Source organism: Corapipo altera, unplaced genomic scaffold (assembly GCF_003945725.1).
Source record: "Corapipo altera isolate COAL_440 unplaced genomic scaffold, ASM394572v1 69, whole genome shotgun sequence".
Taxonomy (NCBI): domain Eukaryota; kingdom Metazoa; phylum Chordata; class Aves; order Passeriformes; family Pipridae; genus Corapipo; species Corapipo altera.
The window spans coordinates 430,497-452,197 of NW_020884908.1; the positions used below are offsets into that span (position 1 = coordinate 430,497).

The 21,701-nt window shown below is 38.9% G+C and overlaps 1 protein-coding gene across 16 annotated transcripts in view; it reads left to right on the forward strand.

Moving 5' to 3' along the window:
* INPP4B (inositol polyphosphate-4-phosphatase type II B) overlaps positions 1-21,701 on the forward strand; it is a 374,654-nt gene that overhangs the window by 187,750 nt on the left and 165,203 nt on the right. For all 16 annotated transcript variants that reach the window (XM_027652901.1, XM_027652902.1, XM_027652903.1 and 13 more), the window contains 2 exons: positions 13,667-13,785; positions 15,677-15,793. In XM_027652901.1, the coding sequence (XP_027508702.1) occupies positions 13,667-13,785; positions 15,677-15,793 (236 nt within the window). The remainder of the gene's footprint in view (positions 1-13,666; positions 13,786-15,676; positions 15,794-21,701) is intronic.

The window sequence follows — 21,701 nt, forward strand, 5'->3', positions numbered from 1 at the left end:
TGAAATTCAATCAGAACACAACCCCCACACACAGACTTTTTAGCTGTGAGGGTGGTCAAACACTGGATGACTTAGGGAGGTTGTGAAGTCTGTCCTTGGTCAATACCCAACAGGATTGAACATGCTGAGGCTGACAGTGGATGTGCAGGGGGGTTGGACTCAATAAGCTTAAAACTGATTCCAAGATCTACATGCCAGGGATTTTTCATGTAACTTTTCAGTAAGAGGCTTCTTAGAGCTGTTAGTGATGGGTTTGCTGTGGACTCTGCTCATGTTCTGCATCATATGTGGATAATAAGGTATCTGTTGATACTTGACTGTTGTTGATACCTTACTTGTGATCTAAAAATTCTCCAGGATCTCTAAATAATCACGTTATATCAAAATTAGACTGTTTAAAAATTTTACCATCTCTGTGAACTCAAGCAGTTTTAGCGAACTTCCACCCTTGCGTCATTATTAAGCCCTTATGAGATGCACACTAAACACACCATAAAGGATTTAAGAGCAACCTGCATTACCTTCCTTTTTGGGAAAAGAAGTTTACTTTTACTAATTAGTTTTGTGAATGCTCTTGGCCTGGCTAATACCTTATGGGTGCTCATTTTTATGGATTTTTGTATAAGTGCAAAATTATGTTTACTTTTTTTCTGTATATTCTCACAGGGAATGCTTACTAGTGGGAATGCTTGCAAAACGCAAGCTTTAAGTAGAATGTTTACTAAACATTTATTTGCAACATTGGCCAGGAATAAAATTGAAATGGACTTTTATCCTGAGTTTAAACTCTTACCCTTTTCTCCGCAAATAAAAGAATTTGGATCAAAGACAAAACAATCTAAGGATGACTGTTAAGTGATTAGTACCCTTTTTCCAGTAGGGTGGACCTGACTTCTGCAGTGACAGTGGACAGGGACCTGACTGTAGTGGCACTTGAGTATAAAATGATGTATGTAAAATACAGAAATTACCTTTCAAATTATCTTTTGTCCCTTCTGCACCTGCTGTCAGGAAAATTTCCCTTATTTTAAAACCAAGGTTGGGACGGTTTGAGTGGATACAAGCAGATTCTCAAATCTTCCTCTTTCTTGTGTAATCATTTGCAGCTTTTTGTGGCTTGCAGCTGCTATGTTAGAGGTAGGCAGGATGCTAAACCTGTGGATCTGCCCCACGTCTGACCTTTTTATGGTCCAGTGCTCTATGGAATTAAGAGAGGCACTGGCACCATTTCTCCTTCAGCCTCCCTGCTGGGTATGTTGTGAAGGAAATCAGCAGTGATGTTTTTGCAGAACGTGGACGAGCAGCTGTGCCCTGCCACTGCCTGCCAGCCTGAGACTGTCAAGATAGGTGTGTGCTTTTCAGATCCTGACAGGGCCAGAGGTTGGCTTGGAGCCGCTCAGCGTTGTCAAGGCTGAGACAGTCGGGACGTGCCCAGGAGCCAACCTGCAGGTATGTAGGGACCTCTTACAGTTCAAAGCTTGAATACCTGGAGACTTTGAATACCTTCAAAGCCAGGTAGCAGGTGTGTGGGGGCGTAGAGTATTCTGTTTAAAACCCACTCGTGGGTATCCCTGTCTCATTGAGAGTTTACGCTCGACTTTTTATTGTCACTTTTTTACAGTTGGTCTTTTCTAACCTTAACTCGGACTGTAAAACACTTCATGAAGAATTGCCTGGAGAATTCCTCACATCTCTTTCCTTGCGTCTTTCTCCTTGAAGATAAAGTCACCTTGTAATTCCGAAAGGGTGTAGATTATTTGGAAGACAAAAAGCAAGCAACTGATTTCCAGGATACACTAATCATGTAGTTCATGCTTCTTGTTGCGCAGAATGGAAATGGCTAAACAGACATGAAGCAACTCTGTGCTGTTAGGCCAATAATATGTTAACTGAAAACACTTTTAATAATTCAAAGCATGATAGCTCTTGACATTTTAGGTTTTTATACTCTAATGGTGCTGCGTTAACTGAACATTTGTCTTTCAAATGGCAGTTTTTAAATACATCTCTGAATACGCCTGTAGAAATAATTGCACTAACTTTCATGTTATAAAACATTTCCCAGGGGACTTGTTTTTAATCCTTATATGTGGAAACAGAAGTTACATAAATTGAAAAATGTCTAATTAATTGAAGACTAAAGTCATCCTCCCCTTTTAAACACGTTAGTTATAGATGTACTTAATTTTGGAAATTTTGAAATGCATTTCCTGGGGTGAGTTTTGACTTAAAAATGAGGTTCCCCTGAAGGCCCTGAGAAAACAGGAATTCTCCTAAATGCAGTAGCACAAAATCCCACACAACAGTAGATGCAGCATGACTAGCAGACTGACCTGAGGTGTTTGGAAGGGCTTTACTGAAAACGAACAAAATGCTTAAGAATGCTTTTATTCATTGTTTTACCCGTACCTCCTGTGGTTAATAAAGTTTCTAGTCCAGTTATGGGCACTTTACTTAATGTGATCAGCCATATTTTTGTGTGTTTTTGCCCATTATGTGGAATATGAAACTGAAATGTGATAAATAGGCATTTTTAAAATTTAATCTTTTTCGAATGTGCAAAACAAGTTAAAGCTTTAATCTGAAATCCTGTTACTTTTAAGATTGATTTCTGAGGGATCGAAAGAGTACAGAATTTCATTATGATGGGTTAAGAAGAATTTGGTCTTAGTGTTCTTTGAAGACCAGAATTCTTCACAACTAAGAATTTGAGGATTGTTGGCTGTAGGATTGTAAATGAACTGCTTTAAAAACTGAAATGGGCTAGCACTGTTTTCAAATTTAAGGTCTGAACATGTTCCCATTGAGATGAAGAGCAGAAGTACCCAGGTCATCCTGGATTTAAATCTCAAATCTACCAGGAGGTCTCTCTACAGAGACAAATAAAGGATTTTTTTTTCCCTTTTCCACCCCCTCCCCCTTTTAATCTCTAACTAATATTCCTTTGTACAAAGACACTGAAATAATTTAAGATTATTTCTCTGGGAAGAAGTCAGATATGTCTTTACATGTGTCAACACATCAAAATCAAGGCAGTTTCAAGATAGTATCATAACATGTAAATAGCAATTTTTCACCCTTGAAGTAACTTCTGCTATAAATGAGAGTGTATTTATAGTGTAAGGATAAAATTTTTTGTCTGGGGTCCTGCTACTCTGTAGAAATTATTAATGTCTCCCCTTTTAGATCTGACTCAAAATACAAACTGGTGACCTTTTGTAAATCTGTGAGATAAAAATTTAAGATAGAGTAAAAATTATAAGCCAGTATCTTTGAGCTCGATGTTGATTTTGAAGGAACTGAAAATACAAATGTATGTGCTGCTTTAAGAATGTTACATCAAAATGACATCCAAGTGGTCACAACAGCTACAGTCAGTATGGTACTTTTCACCCTGTACTTTTCTCATGGTTGAGATACGTTTTTTGAGAAGTTTAGGAGTAAAGGTTATTTCTTCCAAGTATGTGAGTAAACAAATGCAGAATTCTCATGGGAGATGGATTCCTTGAAGCTCTTCCTCTGACACAACCTTTGATCTGTGAGCTTTTATTATTTCTGGACTCTCATTTATGTGAAAAATACAAATATATATATTTTTTTTAATTCCTTATAATTGGGTTATACTTTGCTATCTTATACAGTTCCCATACTGTTAAAGTAATCTTAATTTATTTTTCAGAATGACTGTTTCACAGTCCTCTGAGGAGTAAATCATTGTCTCTCATTTAGATCTCTAATTTAGGTATTAATTCAGAATTGCCACCTTTTCAGACAAGTCTTACTTATGTTAGGACATCTTCTCCTTTTAACTACAACTTCCATGCAGATTACTTAGCATTTATCATGCATTTCCTGACTAGGAAATTTAATCATTACAGGGCTAAAAGTGATTGTTCTGGATTGCAAAAATCTATTTTCCCCTTTGATAAAAAATGTGTCATGCTCTTCTTTGCCTTGACTTTGAAGTACGTTTTAGTCTGGTTTCCTTTGAGACATGTCAAAGAGCGTGGGTTTTGTTTTGCTAAAAGGTGACCTCTGGCATATTTGAGGGATTAGTGAATTCTTTCCATTCTATTTTGTGCAGAGGACCCTCCTTTGAGGCAGGACCTTGCTAGTAATTTTCAGCATTTTACAGGCACCTGTGCAACAGGAACCAATAGTGAACCAGGCTATTGTTTGGGATCCCAGCAGAGAGGGGGGTTAAAAATATTGAAAAAAAATGTACAATCATACAGGTCAATCATATACTGCCCCTACTTTGTTTAAAGGCCACGTTCTATCTCTTTTGAGCACTATGCATGGAGGCTCACACCTTCCTGCCATGCTCCCTTGGGGCACGTTGTGGAGGTGGTTTTGGTGTGGGTTTTTTTATTGTTTTATTTTTGGGGGGTTTCTTGAACCTTCACGAAGTTCAGTCTACTTTCTCATGCTTCCCTGAAGTCTCCATCCTTGGCACATGTTAATGAAGGGACACAACTCTTCTCAGACAAATGAATCTTAAGGCTGTTCAGTAAGACAGTCCAGCAATAGCTTTGCTTGCAAGTTGAACTATTATCTGTCTTTTCTTTGATGAGTTACTGTTGGTAGTATAGTTCCCTACTACATCTTGATGTGATTACTATGTTACATTTTTACTTACAGAAGAAATTAATAGTTTTATTCACTAGCAGAGTCTCATAGGCAACAGGGCTGTGGCCACAGAGTCACTTAACTTATAATTAATTAGAGATCTAGTTCGAGAGAAGTTTATGTGAAATCCTTATTGCAGCCTCTAAAACTTGGGTGGTAACAGCAAACATAGTTGAGGGACCCTGAAATCTTGTCCAGGCTGCACAACCTGCCAGTGAAACAGGGTGGATCACTGCCTGCTGGGATCTGGACTCCTGTAGCTGGACTTCCACCCAGGAGCCTGAGAAGCTCAGTTACAGCTGCTCAAAGCAGCTGTTCCACAGTGAAGAAGCACCCTAAAAGATTGCAGGTTGTTTAGAGCTCTTTCTGAAGCTTATTTTCTACTGTAGCTGCTGGACTGTGTTGCTTGACTGCCTTTCTATATTTTGCAAGGGAAGCTTCCCTCCTTGCCAAGCCTGAAAGTATCTTGTAAAGATGCATATGATGACATGGATCTGGAGTAAGGCTAAGCAACAGATGAATTTTCTTTACATATTAGAAAAAAAGTCTGTCTCTACAGTGTTGTAAAGTAATACTGCACACTGAGGATCAAAACCACATAATGCTTCACTTGACAACTGGTATAGCAGTGCATAAATGCTCATGTCAAAGGAAGCAGTGTATGCTGTAATGAAAACAGATGTGGCAGACTGAAAACTTTGAGTCTTGGCATTTGTGTTTCTTTTCATCTTCTTGTGGTATTGCTGATGTATTTTTTTACATTTATTTCTGAAGACATGGAAAATGTTAGGAACCAGCAGAATATATTTTATTTATAAAACCTGAAGGAAATTGTTACAAGTTCTAGTTGTTTTCTGTGAGCTTATAGGGTAAAAAAGGTTATAGTTCAAAGAAAAACAGAAATCTGTTTACCATTTGCTGCCCTTCTGATTCTTCATGTGGTATTTTAACTTGTAAATGCTCTATTTCTGGGATAGTGAGAAATCTCTGAAAGAAATTACAGCAAGTTTATTTCTTCATTAGGTACTCGATATGGCACTATTAAGAAAAGGTGAAGGGGGAGACGGTATTTAGCTCTGTTTCCAAGAGACTTAGACCCTTTTGTGGTTTTCTAAAATACCAGCAATACCAAAATAAATTACAGTCTTGGAATAGCAGTATCAAAATCGATTTCAATATGAATATATTTTCTGAGTGTAGTAACATATAGCAAGTTTTTGTAAGGCTTCCAGGTCCTTCCCTCCCTCCCCCCTTCTTTCCTCGTTTCTCTCACCAGAAAACTGAAGGTCACAGCATAAATATCATTAAGAGGTTGGTGCCATGAGCAGAATAGTTTTGAACAGAAGGTAAAGAAGATAATTGAGTATCTAAAGTAAACAGAAGGAGCTCTGCTTTGCTGTCACTAGATCACTGCAACATCCCTGAGAAAGAGTTTTCTGTGCTGTTAGAGGCACAGTGTGCTCAGTAAGGAAATGCGGTCTTTTTTAGAAAAACTATATTTTCATAGCCACTTGAAAAAGATACACAGAGGCACATGCACTCTCAGATACATTTTCAAAAATTAAAGGAGTTTAAAAACATTGATCAAGAGCAGATTGTTTAATCACTTAAGGTACCAGCTTTTCCAAGCAAAACTAGAAATTCTTTTCCATGACCTCATTGCTGTTGCGTAGCTGAAGTTTAGAGCACGGAGTTGGTGGAAGTCAGTTATACACAATTGTAAATAAAGCTGGAGCATGACTGAGAGTGCTGGAACAGATCATCTGATGTTAGTAAGGGATCAGTGCACTACCAAATGTAAATAGTAATGAATGGATGCTTAACTAACACATGTAACTGTGCATTCACTTCTGCAGTGGAAATAGGATGTCTGTAAGCTGTATGTTGATCCAGTCAGCCTGTTTCATGAGCCTCTTGCATCTCCCGTACTTAAAGTCTGTAAGTAACTGGAGTTGTCCAGGCTGAATAGCAGAGGTATAATATGAAATATGCCTGCCCTAACACATCAGAAGAACCGAAATCCCTGCCCAGGGAATGCTGGTAATGGCAATGAAAAGTTGCAGACTAAGCCTTTGCATTGTTAAGGAAACTTCCCTGTGCTACTCTCCTGGAGCTGCTCTGGCAGTCACAATCCACCACCTGAGCAGGAACTGAGGCCCCTTGGCAACTCCACACTCACACACAGACCAGATTTCCTCTCCGACTCCACCCTAGGTTTCCCATGGCAGAATCTCAGATGTCCAGTCCAGGTCCTTCAAATAGTTTTATCTTGGTGCAATAACTAAGTAAGGAAATAACAGTTCAAGCTGGTGCCTCCGTGGAGGGACCCAGAACAAAAGAATACCCTTGAAGTCTAAGGAGGGAAAGTGTGGTGGTCCTCGGCTCCCACTGTGTCTCCCAGTGCCCCTTCACTTGGCTGTGCCACAGGTCCCCATGCCGTGCCCTTTGTTATGTAAAGGCTCAGCAGTTCACAGCCTCCTGCCTGGGGCTTCTGCCCTCCCAGGGCTCACCGTGCAGCTCCCACTGCAGCTGCTCACCGAGCTACCTGCACTGGATGTATTCCTCAACAGCATTCATTTAACCTTCTTGGAGGAAGCATAAAGATGCAGTTTGAAAGGGCTCTACGTACTGCTCTAGGACCATGTAGGGCTTTCAGTAAAACATAAAAGACATAAAACCTAAAATTTCTTCAGTACTGCAAAAGCAAGAGTGGGCAGAGCTTGCTCTGAAATAGATCACTTCTGATTTGCAAGGTGGTAGTTCTGACCGGATTTATCACTTCATCTGAAAGTAGGATGATGAGTGCAGCTGGCATCTCAACTACTGGGCAGGATTACTTATCCCTACCCTCCATCAGCATACAGAATTTCCCCCCCAGCAGCACTCATGTATCTTATTTCAATGACTTATAAATAATCATGTTCTTTTAGCTACAAATTAAGTGGGTAATGATTGATGTTTTTCTGGGCAGCATGTTGATATATTATTTACACTTAATGCTGCTAATATTGGTGCTGTTTGTGGGCTTTGGGGTTTTTTTGGTTTTTTCCCCCCCCCCCCCCCCCCCCATTTGTGGGGATGCCACAGAGATATCTTTTTTTATGTTTCATTTGGTAAGATTTCCTTGTCATCTCTTTCTCCTTGGACTGTTAGTAGAAATTTTCTTCCCACCATTAATTACAGGCATCCCTGAAGGCTACTAATTGTTTTATGTATGTGCATTTCCTTGAAAATATAACTAGGTTACTTTAACAACCAGATGTATGTTTCAGAGAACAGATATATTATTTTTTTTTTTTTTAAGTTTCTCATCCCCAGAGACAGGAACAGTGATCTTGAACCTAATCTTAGGTAAGAATCAGTAGATCTTTACTTATTTGTATATGTGTTCCAAATATAGTCTTCTGTTCCATAGAGTTCTTTTTATTGTAGTGCTTAACCAAATCAGAGCATCTATTTTGGTCATTTTAATTAATGATTTTCCCCTCCTACTGCATACCTGTTGAATGACTATGCAACTGTGCCCTCATTTTGTAGTAACATGGATATAATATTTTTTGTGGCTGCATCCTCTGATATTTAGTGTTGTATGGTCAATTTTTTTGGGAGTCCACATTGCAAATTGTTGTGGGAGCAACTTCCCTCTTCTCTTGGTCCCTGGGTACAGGGACTGTACCTGTCAGCAAACTGAAGCATTCCTGCTGGCACATGAATGAGACAACCAATTAGTAGTATTTAAGACAAACCAATTAATAATATTTATTATGGAGCAGTGTCAGGCATGCTCATTAACACCATTCTGTGCTAATAGCAGCCCTCAACCTTTGTCTCCTTTTGCTTTCAGGCATGTTTTGCCATGCAGAGAACACAACACTGTTCAGTTCACATCCTTCTCACAGTTGCATTTACACTTCTGATTCAAAACTGTGGCCAAAACTTTCCTCTATGTTCTGAAGTTGGATTATTCCTGAGCTTTTATGTGTGCCTAACTGAAGATATTCTTTTTCAGTGCTGTGTATTCTGTGAAGGCAGAAGAAGCAGTGATGTGCAGTATCTTCTCTTATGCCTCCCTGCCATCCACAGCACACCCCAGGGTGGAGGAAAGCAAACTGTGTAGTGTTTAGTGTTTTGCATATATCACAGGTCTGAATGTGGTGTTCTCTTATTTAATGTGTCCTTTTGCCCACTGAGGAATAGCTACACCTCACTTAATTAGTTTATCAAGACAGACTGTACATTATTATTTATAAACTAAGTTGCTTTGGGATAATGATGCTGCTGCATTTTCAATGAAATGGAAAAAGTTCTGAACATTATGTTCACATATATATGTGTGTGTGAGACACACAGGCTTTTCCCATGCCCCTTGTCTTCAGATACTACTAATTTTCTGTTCTGTTCTGGCAGTGTACAAAATAATGTACCCTGGAGACAACAGGGCTATGGAGGTTAATTCCTGTCCTATGCCACCCCCTTGGAATCTGTTTTGATTTGGAAAATAGGAGGGAATGAAGCTGTGGGAAATGGTGTTTCTGTCACTGGTTAGAGAAAGAACTACCTTGAGAATTGTCATGCAGGCTAATACACACATCCTGTGAATCCAGAGTATGAGAAGACATTCACCAATGTGCTGTAGTTTTCCCCACGAACAAAAATAAACAATGCAGTTTCAATACCATTTCCTAACTTTTGGACTAGTCCTTGGCTTCCTTCCCAAACAACCCTGTGAACTCTGAGCTGAGGATGTCCTTCATTCCCTCTGCCCATGTGGTTTGTTCTGGCTACTGGATCTTTTTTTCATTTCTGGGAGATGCTGCATCTCCCTGTTTCTCAGCCAGATTAATTTCTTGTGTCTCCAGAGGTCATAGTGCTTGGAGCAGAGTGCTGAGTGCCTGGTCAGAATGTTATAGCTTGGAAGAAGGCAGATGATGAATTTCCAGGCTATTTCTATTTTAGAGTTTTGCTTTTGTTTCTTTGTTTTGTTTATTTCCCCCCTTTTTATTGTTATATCATCATTGGGATTTTTTAGTTTTTCTCTCTGAACTCTGTTCCTATATATAAGTAATGTTTTCAAAAAATTCTCCAAGATCCCATGAGTGGGAAACCGTGAAGCAAGATTCTCCTGTATTTACATAGCCTGGTTATGCGGAAACAGTAGCCAGTCTTTCCCTTGTATTGTTTTTATGTGGGCACTCATGCACACAGGAGGATGAAAAGCACAACCATTGTGTCAGTGCAGCACAGAGAACAGTGAAATACTGACTGTGCAGGACTTGAGAGTCAAACATCCACTCGTGAGGTTTGTGTTTACAGCACACGTGGTTTGTGTGCTTCATAGTGCTGCTGGAATGTACAGGACAATGTACAGGCATGACTGATAGAGGGGGGAGCACTTGTTTACTGGGATTCATGTAGGAACACTGTTACAGTTTTAATAGAAGAACACCAACAGTAATGGAAATGATATAATGATTGCTTTTATTATTTTGGGAATAAGTGTTGAAGGATAACATTGATTGAATCTTGTCTATTTTCAAGCTTTTTAAATGGCGAGCTTTTTAAAAGGATTTTGCAAAATACATAAGTATTTGTGAATACATTCTAGAGCAATTCTTTTTCTGTGCAGCCTTTCTTACCACACTCCACATAGTGACTACTTTGCTACTTTCTTGCCTTCTCTTCCTTTGCGTAATATGTAGAGGATTTGTTTCTTCCTGCTATCTTAACTTTTTTCCTTGTTGATATTAAAGCATAAATTATTCCTAATGCAGTTCTTCCTGAAACATTCAGTGTGCACGGATAGGCTTAGCAGAGGTGGGATCACCAGGGGAATGGATGACTCAGGCTTTTACACACTGAGTCAACAGTCACAACGAGTAGATTCATATACTTTTGGCGTGTAAGTACAAGCTGTCACTTCATTTCCTTAAGTTCTGTTGATGAGATTTTCCAGAATTAATTCAAGCATAGTGAAGTATTGAAAAGTAAAGTGACCTACGTATGTGGTGTGTTTGGGTGTAGGTTATGATGGAAAATGTGCTGATGTTGTTACCCGCTGTCACGGCGTTACATTTGCAGTTAAGAAAACAGCCTTAGCATGCCTTTCATGGTTGTATTTTCTTCAGTTTCTTTTTCAGTAGTGTGCCAATAATGCCTAACAGATGTGTTTAAATGTATAACATATACTGGTCTTCCACTTTCACAGCCATGTGGTGTTTCACAGTGTCCGAATAGTGTTGACTGTGTTTTTGAGAAGACCTAAGATTTTTAGAGATACTGCCAATAAAATAGTTCAAAGGGCAATCGTGCAGCATGGAGCTGTGAAACTTGTCAGACTGTGAACAGGATATAGCAAGCTTCTGTTCTTTGACATCAGCTTAAAAGTAGTCCCTATGTTTTGTTAAACATTTCACTTGGGCTGTTTTTGAGGGAAGTGATGCACTGTGACTTAAACTGACAAATTCTGTGTCACACCAGATCATCAGTTCTCTACCAGGAATAACCTTGTTGAATATCCTGTCTCTGACTGACAGGTAGTTGTGAACAGCAGTTGCCCAATGTCACAATAGAGATAAATAATGCTATCATTGAAGTAGATGCAGGTTTCATTTAATTTCATTTATCCTCCTGTGCTGGAGTCTCCCAAAGAGTTCTGATGCTTTCTGCTGATCCTCCCTACCAGAGATATGCAGATGAGTTATCTTCCTGTCAGCTCTATCCAGTGAAATTCAAGATCATGCTGTGAAGCCGCCTTTTTACAGGAAAAATGATCTAATGACTGGATTGCCTTACTGTCACAAAAATGAATTGTCTCCTATGCTCAGATATCACCAAGGTGGTGACCACTTAGTGCAAATCTTCTTCCTATTGTTAAAAGTTTCTCAATAGGATAAAAGCCTGTGCCCTTGCCAGCTAAAAGCTTTAGTCACATTTAGGTAACATATTTGAGACAACTGAATCTGTTATTTATAGGGGCTTTACCTCCATTCATCATGCATTAATACTTTTTATGAGAGTTCAGCTGTAGGGTTCCTGCCAGAGTCACTGGTGGTGTTTTTGGGGGGCATCTAATTTTGTTTTTACTAAGTTTCTGTGTCTCTCTGTTTTTCCTTTTCTGTGTATTCCATTAAATTGTGAGCTGGCTAGCCTTCCTTTGTGGTGGGTGTGAAAAGTTTGACTATATCTCTGTGTTCCAGCTTCTGATTGTGAACGTGAGCTCTCTTGCCATTCCTCTGAAACTGTGCTTCACTGTGCTGTCTTCTAAAAACATGACTATAGAGTGCAACATTTAAGGATTGTGTGGTGGTGTAAGATCAGGGTTTTTGGGGGAAATGGCTGTATCTGGAAATTTCGCTGCATCTGTGATCAGCTTTTAGAAAGGACATAGTTCAAATAGGTGGGTGTCTGTCCAACCTTTTGTGCTTTAGTAACTGCATTTCAGTAAATCTACTCACATAATTTTTCAGATCATGTCAAGTAGTGCTAATATTTAGTCATTTTAATAGTGGGGTCAGTCTTAGTAGGAAGGAATTGATGGCAACTTGCTATTGAGTCTGGTGCTCTTCCATAAGCTGTTTCATAAAGATTTCATCATGCACAAACTTTTATGCTTATCCCATTTTTTCCACCAAATTATCATAGGATCAATTTGAGACTATGTACCAGGAGATTTAATTGGCAATTTGGACTAAAGCAAACACTTGAAATTATTCTCTGAAGGTTAGATTTAATTGTTTCCTTGTCCCTTTTAACTGTTACAAAAGAGTGGAAAAAATGCTTCAACCAGTTTTCCTTTTATTTACGCAAACAGCAGGTTCAAGCCCAAAGGAAAAAAAAAAGATATAAACCAAGCTGAATTGGCCTTTTGTACGTATCAGAGCTTTTCTAGCTTGGCTTCTCGTCACACCAAGTTTACTTGCTGTGAGGATAATCTGCCTCACCTTTTAAAATGTTAAAGGTCAACCTCACTTGAGGAAGCCCTTGGTTGGCAGTGACTCCTAGAAAATATCCTCAGCTCTTTCTTGACAATTAACCTCTCTGAAACTGCAGGCTATTCTTTGCTTCCCTCAGGCTTCGAGGATCCCGGTGTAGTTTGTTGCACTGTGGAAAGCACTGGGTAGATCCCACCACAGTGTTCACTGTTGCATATTCCTTAGTGAAGAATGGAAGGTGGGTGGGTTTTGCTTTAAAGCCAATGCATTGCCCCACTACTCACATGTCCCTTCTGCAGAGCAGCTAATGGTGCATTTATTTCTTTCCTCCTTTTTCTTTGGTGCTTTCATCCTTTCAGTTAGAAGGCACAAGGTGTGTTAGTCTAAAAAAATGAACTCAGTCACCTGCCTGACTCTGAGCCCAGGATAAAAATGAATCATTAAACAAGAACTGAATTTCTCTATTAGGTAGAATGAGTATTAATAATGATGCCATGTAGGCAGAATACAATTATTCTCATTTACATGCCAGACACTGACAAAAGAATTGGTTATTTTGCTGTCTGCTTTTAGGTATGTAGATTTATACCCAATAACTTGTTCTGCTAAGAAGTTCATACTGTAGGAACAGTATAAACTGTATAAACTAACTCAGTCACTGATAGCAATTAGCTGGTTTAGAATGTGTTTAAAATGATCATGTAACTGTGAAAATTGTCAGACAAGAGAGGATCAAGTGAGGCTGCTAAGAAAGATTTTTGTGGGCAAATTAAAGGAGTGCTTATGTGAAATGAACTACTATTGCAGCGTGTGTCAGTGTGTGCATATGCGCACGCACGTTCGTATAGTGGAGCCTGTGAGCCTCTGGCAGGGAACTTTGCAGAAGCTGCAATTATTTTTAGTGGAAACGAGATCTCAGTTCAGTTCTGCAGCATGTGACTTCCTATTTCTGTAAGTTACTTCCAAGGGACTTCCTCTGTTAAATTGACTTGTCTCCGGAGATTTAATCTGGAGCCGGAGCATGGTCTGCTTTGTCCTGTGCCTGTGACAGCTTTTTCCCAGAGTTTTCTTTTGAGTATTTTGTTTTTATTTTGTACTGTCTCCAGCATGCAAGGATCTAGTGGCTGCTACCCGTGATCGGAAGCTGAATACGTTTATACAAGTCTCAGTGGTGCATCCAGCAGAGCACATTTTGACGAGGTATTCAAGCACTGAAATCGTGGAGGTGAGACTCTTTCTTATTCAATTAACGTGTTGATTAATGAATTGCTCATTTCTTCTTTAGAAAGTGAATGAGAAATAAAACAAGTTAGTGCATAGTCTTAGGTAGGGCAAGCACACTCTGGCAGTTAGTAAAGCATACCTAAGTGTTCCGTAGTTCTTGGCATTTAACCAGGATAAACAGAAATTAACTTGACTTTGCATGAAAGCTCTGTTGTTCCAAGTAGAGGCATGGAGAATATTCCAGTTCTCCAGACATAGGTTTAGAATGAAACAGGGAATAGTTGCTCTCATGAAGGGACAATGCAATGCAAAGTAAAACTGAATTAAGAGTAGCAAGGAGTTTGTGAAGTATTTTTAAATTGCAGGAGAACATAGGTGTGTTGTGTGATCTGTTATCCAATTTGTTTCTTGTTCCATTTTTTTCCATTAGAGAGTTGATGCTTTTGCAATTTGAAAAATACTACCCTACTTCTATAACTTGGGAAAAGAATGTGTGTACGTAATGTCTGTGACTTTATATAAAATAATTAGCAACTTGCATCACGTATTAGAACAACAAGCTGTCTGAGGCTGCTCTGCTAGTCCTCGCATTGCCCTGTAAGCATCAGTGTCAGAAACAGCAAAAATGGCTCAGAGAAAATTAAGTATGAGCAGGCAATGTAGGTGTAACTTGCTTAACTTACCAGAGAGACTCATTAAGAACAGGGAAGGCTTGTGGTAAACACACATGCGATTTCGCCAAAGGCTTGTTTTAACTGTTAAATACAATGAGAATGTTTCATGAACTCTTTGTGTGATTTACTTTTAACCAACTACTAATTAAATTATTATGCTTTCAGCCCTCAACCATCCTGAAACTGCTTAATTCAAATATCTTGTATCTGATCAGGATGCTTCATTGCAGACTGTCTGGAATGATGTCGTGCAGAAGATGGAATAGATTTTTTTTTTTTATTTTATAGAAGTTGATTCATTATCTAACACAATGTCCTAGATCTCAAAGCATTTCTGAATTTGTTTTGTCAAGGCTCTCATCTTTGTAGTTAAATTTTGGAGGAGAGGAAGGCAGGGGCACAGAAAGTTATTTTCTTTTAGATAAATTATCTTTATCATGCACAAGCCTTTTTTTTTTACTTAATAGAAAATTTAAGGACACATAAGCCTCTGGTAATCTTTGGAAATTAAGTATAATTAAACATTAAAAAATTATAAACAACATTTTGTATGATTCATTTAATTGTATGTCTGAAGCTATGATATAGTTACTTCTGTGTACAGCTTTTAGATATAAATCATAATGTTACAAAGCACAGGAATGTTAATTTACTGCACTACTGCCTAAAGAGGGGTATTTTAATCCCCGCTCCACTAATCAATATCCTTAATGTAATACAGAGACTCTCTGTAGCATTTATATGCACCTATTATTTGACTTAATGAAGATCACTCTATTTTGTATGTGCATGCAAGTTATATCTTTAGTTCATTGAAATTAAGATGAAATTGCGGTACTTTCAGAAAGTGTTGTGGGAGTAAGAAAGGGTTTGGTTGTTACAGGTTGTATTCCAGATACTGATATCTGCTGCTGAGCTGTTTAAAGATATGTTGCTAGGCTCTGTTTCAGCAGCACTTAATATCTTTTACAGTTAAAAACCTTTCCAGAAAGTTGTTGTGGTTTTGTTTGAGTTTTGTTCGTTTGTTTGTTTGTCTTTAAAATTTCCTGGCAAAGTTTTAAATTTGTCTGATTTCCTTATTGATTGAGTAGCAATACTTATCTGTTCCCATCTCTCTGCTGTAGACAGCTGACAACTTTTGGGTTTCTGTACCTCCATACTGACATACTACACATTGCACAGCTGTTACCTTACTGAATGTTTACTCATGTTACACAGGGTACAAGAGATCCACTGTTTTTGACTGGTGTGACATTCCCACCGGAATACCCCATCTATGAGGAGACTAAAATAAAACTGACAGTCTATGATGTCAAAGATAAATCTCAAGACACGGTAAGTGCTTTGCCTCGTTTCTTCCTCAAGTCTTACCAAGGAAGATTTTTCTTACCATGTTGTTCTTTGGCTCTTTTTGCAAATTGAGGAAATAGGTTGATATAGAAATTGGTTTTGTTGTTCTTTTGTGCTGAAAATCTACTTTATCTTTTGTTGCTGTATTAGAGAATAGAGAAAGAGAGCCATGCACTTAAGATGAACACTTTGCTATTGGCTTTTTAGTTGGTTATGTGAATCAACACAGGTATTCTTGGCAAACAAAAATTGCTTGTGTGCTTTTTGAGGGCAGAGAACATATGGAATAGACTGAGATAACACCACTGTAAATAATTTTTCAGAAATACATTTCTGATAATATTTTAGTTATATGCCCAAACCAGAATGCCAGTAGAGCCTGTAACCTGATGTTTGAGAGATATAATTGTATTTTACTTTAATCTCTTGTGTGGTGAGTGGCTTTTCTGTGGCCTCTGCTATTATTGATTTGTAACAGTTCAAGCTCTACCATGTCACTGCTAAAGGTGAATCCTTTGGGGTGCTGGTGTTGTACGTTTTTTGGATACAGAGTCAGCTCTTTATTCTTGGAAAGTTACGTGCTTGAGATGATATATGGAGGTCAGTGGCACTATTTGAATGATTTAACTGCCAAATACAGACCTTGAGAGCCACTTTATGTGCTCCAGGTGATCTAAGACAGGACTACAGATCTAAATGTCGTCATAGGACCTACAGGAGAATTGTGTTTTTCTTCTATAGCATCTGGAGTCCAGCTGATAGTTTTCCCTTGGGCATCAAGAATGGCCCTTGACACCTGTATTTAATTAGCTGAATTACTCTTTATGTATCTGTAATTGGCACCTAGTATGATAAAGACTGTTCAAGCTTATGTCATGACTGTATATGTGTTCATTATCTATAAGAAGGAAATTAGAGGCATAATTTACAACTTGAGACTGTCTTTGAACTGTGTACAAAAGTGAAGTTCTACGTTTAGAGAACTCTTAAATTTTTTTTGGGTAGAAAATAATGGATATGTTTGTTTAAATTTTCAAGCTTTTTGAGCAAACAGGTTGGTTCTGTCTTCTCACTGTGCTTTTTCTGTTTAAGAATAACAGGGAAAGGGCATTACCATGCATTTTCACAAGGTATTTGTTTTAGTTTTTGGTTAAGGATTAGGCTACAGGGGCTTAAAATGGGGTCTGCTGTTTATTTAATAGAGTTGTCAGCTCTGAACAGTTAACAAGAATTTAGTGAATGGAGTTTGATTTTCTCCATTCCCTTCCAGTTTCATTGTGACTGGTAGATGATGGAAAATAATACCATATCTGTAAGGGAAAAAAGTGGACTTCATAGAGCTGTCCTTGTACTAGATCTACAGTTTATATCTACCTTTTTGTAGGGCAAATATTAATCTGTCTTACGTTCATTGAGTGTTTTACTATTCAGGCATTTTAAAGCTGCATGTAGGTACGAAAAAAAAATAGATAAGCTCTAAGATTTAAATCAAGGTGGACTGCAGCACGTGTGAATGACCCCAGGCCATCCTGGTTGCAACTTCATTTGTGGCGATATTTGGACTTCTACTCACATCCTAGAATGTCAGCAACAATAAAACTAATAGCTTGACTTTCTTACCTATAATTGGAAGCTATTGCACTATCTATTAGTTTGGGTGACTATTTTTGAGCCTGGATGTTTATATATATTCGTAAAAGTCAGGTTGAATGAGCTATAGCTTGATACCCTTGCCAGCACAGCTGCAACTGGACAGACCTCAATGCTTGCTTCATGACCCAAGAGATGGGTTGTGTCCCTTTGACATTAACACTGCTCCAAGTGCTGTGGCTTCACTCTTCTGATTATCCAGGCTACAGTAAAGCTGACTTTCTTGTTCCTCAAAAGCTGTTGCCACAACTTATGGCTGCAAAATGTAGCCCTACCGTTCCTCTAAACAGACAGGTAAACTACTTGGGGGTGGAGGGGAATCCAAGGTTAGTAGGTATGCCCTGGTCTTCTGGGCTATGCTTCCCGATCAATCACCAGCTCATATAATTGAGCATTTAGGGCAGAAATAACTCTTGTATCTGACTGCAAAACATTTTGCAGAAATTGGGCAAAAAGCTGCAGTAGTAATTCCCTCAACATCAGGGCTATACTACTGGTTACTTCCATTAATAAGCTTAAAGCAGCTAATATCCCTTGTCACAAATAAATACTTTAACTTGTCTTATTTCTCTTGTAATAAAATGAAACTATAGGAAGTGAATTCTGTGCATTAATTAAACTCAGCAGGATTTTACTGCCACAAATAGAAGACTGTAGAGAAGGCAGGGAAAGGGCAGTGGGTACATCACAGGGTAAAGCATTTTCTTGTTTGTTGCCTAGACCAGGCTCTGTCTATACAAGAGAATTAGGTCTCATTTTCAAACCTGCTGGATTTTTGTTATAATACAAAAATAATTAAATATTGCTTTATTTGTGCACACAGGTCATAAATGCTGAAGTGAAGGGGGATGCTGACATGTTATTTACTGTGCTCTTTAAAAAAAGATTTTAATAGCCTTGCAGTGCTGGTATTCCTGAACCAGAAAGTAGCTAGTTAACTTCACTCTTGCCTGTCATTTAACTTACATTATGTAAGAAGTGTGGTTTAATTATATTGAAGTACTGTGCAACTGGGATCACATTCACCGTGCTTGACACACTGACTGTTCTGACTGCACTTTTCACTTTTTATGCATCTCTGTCTGATGTTCATCATAATTATGTCTTGGCTGTGTCAGGCTTTCTGTAATTGAGGTTTTTAATATAATGAAACAGCTTTCCTTTTTTTTTTTTTGCTTGTTTGTTTTGACTAGTCTACCTAGTTTTTCAAGGGAAGCCAGTTGATGTAATGATTTTGAATTTTGGTAAAGCTTTCAATACTGGCTCTCAAAGTATCCTTCTGGACAACACGTGGCTGAATAAGCACGTCATGTAGTGGGTGAACAATTGCTCATGGGTCGAGTACAGTGGGTAATAGTGAATGGGGTAACATCTGACTGGTGATCTGTCGCTCGTGGGGTTCCACAGGGCTCTATTTTGGACCCTGTGCTTTTCAACGTCTTCATAAATGACTTGGATGCAGGACTGGAAGGGACACTAAGCAAGTCTGCAGATGAGACAAAACTGGGAGGAGCTGTTGACTCCGTCAAAGGAGGGAGGCCCTGCAGAGAGACCTCAACAAATTAGACGGCTGGGCAATCACCAACCATATGGAGTTCAGCACTGGTGTGACCTCACCTTGAATATTGTGGTACTTTTGGGCACCACAATATAAGAAGGATATTAAGCTTGTAGACAGTGTCCAAAGGAGGGCCAGAAGGATGGTGAAGGGCCTTTTGAGGGAAAGCCGTGTGAGGAGCGGCTGAGGGCACTTGGTCTGTTCAGCCTGGAGAAGAGGAGGCTGAGGGGAGACCTCACTGCAGTTACAACTTCCTTGGGAGGGGAAGAGGAGGAGCAGGTACTGATCTCTTCTTTATGGTGACCAGTGAAGAACCTGAGGGAATGGGCTGAAGTTGTGTCAGGAGAGGTTTAGGTTGGATATTAGAAAAAGGTTCTTACCCCAGAGGGTGGTTGGGCACTGGAACAGGGTTCCCCAGGGCAGTGGTCACAGCTCCAAGGCTGACAGAGTTCAGGAAGTGTTTGGACAATGCTCTCAGGCACACGGTGTGATTTTTGGAACTGTCTTATGCAGGACCGGGAGTTGGACTTGATGATCCTGATGGGTCCCTTCCAACTGAGCATATTCTGTGATTTTAAGTGATTGGTTACTGTAAGTTTTCATGTAAATAGAAACTTCTAATAAAGACTAGACTATTCCTAATTTACTTTGATATAGTTAGAACAAAGAAGTTAGAGCATTTATGAAATATAATTTAAGTATATCCAGTGAAGCCATGCATACAAAACAGCGGGTAATGCCATATTATGAAAAATGTACAGTGACATCTGTTCCTACATCACAAAGATTTTCTTCCTATGTTGCCATGAGCAAATTTATGTTTAACTGGCTTGAGCTACACAGTTTTTAAGATTTTAGATAGTTGGGTTTTGTTGTAATGCTGAGGCCGTGCCTGTTCTTTAAGTCATTGTCCAATAAGATCAGAATTACAGGCTTGTAAGCTGTACAAATATTACCTCTGCACTACTTTTACACAAGAGTACTGTTCTTATCTTTCTTATAGGCATGCAGGTTTTCCCAGTTTGGTCTAGCAAGTTTTAAAGCTGTGAAAATACTGCTTAGCACATGTCAGGTATCACTACCACGTAACAGATCCACAGCAAATAAAGAACTGATGAATTTGGGTTACATTAAGAGGAGGGAAATCCTAGTGACTAATTTGTGAGGCAGCAATCTTTGTTGTGTATTTAGAGTATGTATGTGTGTGTCCTACAGTAAATGTTCTGAACTTCATTGAGTAGAGCACTGTGGGTATGTTTTTAAACAAGTACTGCCCATGTAACTGTGGTGAGGCTTTTGTTTGCTTGTTTCCCAACATTGGTTCTTTTGTTGCTGCATCTACATCTGATTTGTGTTTTTTTAATGCAGTTAGACCTACAGCTTAAATTCTTGCTACACTGGCTTTTCTGTCTGTAAAGCAGGTATGAAAATGTTTGCATCCTGTATGGTGAGATTGTGTTTGTTTTAATGCAACAAGACCTTGAGGTAAATGCTGGTTTAATGTTCTGGTATGACACGCAGTGGTTGTGCCTCCTCCTTTAAATCCACACTTGATAAGTTCTGGAAGCAGAGGATAGGAGCAACTTTCTGTACCTGGTGACAACTTTCTGTATCTGGTCTGTGCATCACCCCTTCAAAAATAATCTCCTTTGGTTGGATATAATTACTGGAGTTCACATGTGATACTGAAGATACAAAAAACTACTCTAATGTTATTTCCTGAGGGCAAAGAGAAACTGAATGTATACGAGACAGTTGAAATATTACACATTCAACAGGCTGGTCTTGCATTTGTTACTTCCCAAATTTAATCACTGAGAATAACCTTAGATTAGTTCCATAATTTTAGGAGTAGTGGAGACAGAAGTTCTGTTTTGGATATGGAAACATATGTTATGAAGTGACAGTTTTAGATTATTTAAATTACATGTCTTTCAACTGTTGAGGTTTGAATCTTCTATTAAACTTGCTCACTAGGAATGAAAATTTGTGAAAGGTTTTGCCTTGTGTGTCTTTTGATATTGCAAGTATCCCTATTAAAATTGAATCCCACCAGGGTGAGTGGAAAATGAAGCCTGTTCATCCCGACAAGAGGCATTTTGAGATCAGTCGTGAAGCCAAATCTGAAGTGACAGCGTTCTGCGTTCCCTCGTGGGCATCGATCTGTCACAACACCACCACGCAGTTTAGTGTGGTTTGCCATCTCTGCTGAAGAGACACACGGCTTGAATATTTGGAATATTAGGAGCACTCCAAAGCAGGGCATGAAATGCATTAGCAGAGATAAATATGAAATCTTGCACGTCACCTTCCTGCACTCTGCCTGTACAGGAGTGCACTTAGTCCCTTGCTCTTGTGAACATTAAAACTACCGAAACTGTTTTTCTTCAAAAATTGAAGTGATGTCGAAAGTTCTCTACTTTGTTTGAAGAAAAAGCCACTTAAGTCCTCCTTTTCGAAGTTCTGTTCACTGCCACCTCTGCAGGAATTGCAGAGAAATATTGCCTTAAATTAGAAACTCTTATTACCACATTCTTCTTAATAGAGCAGTACTGTACAGTATTGCAGTCCTACCCACAGACATACTTGCAATAAAGCTTTAGATATTCATGATTCTCTTCAAAATCACCTATTTTTTTTCACAAATATATACCTGATGATAGATTTAGTTTCCTTTTTGCAACA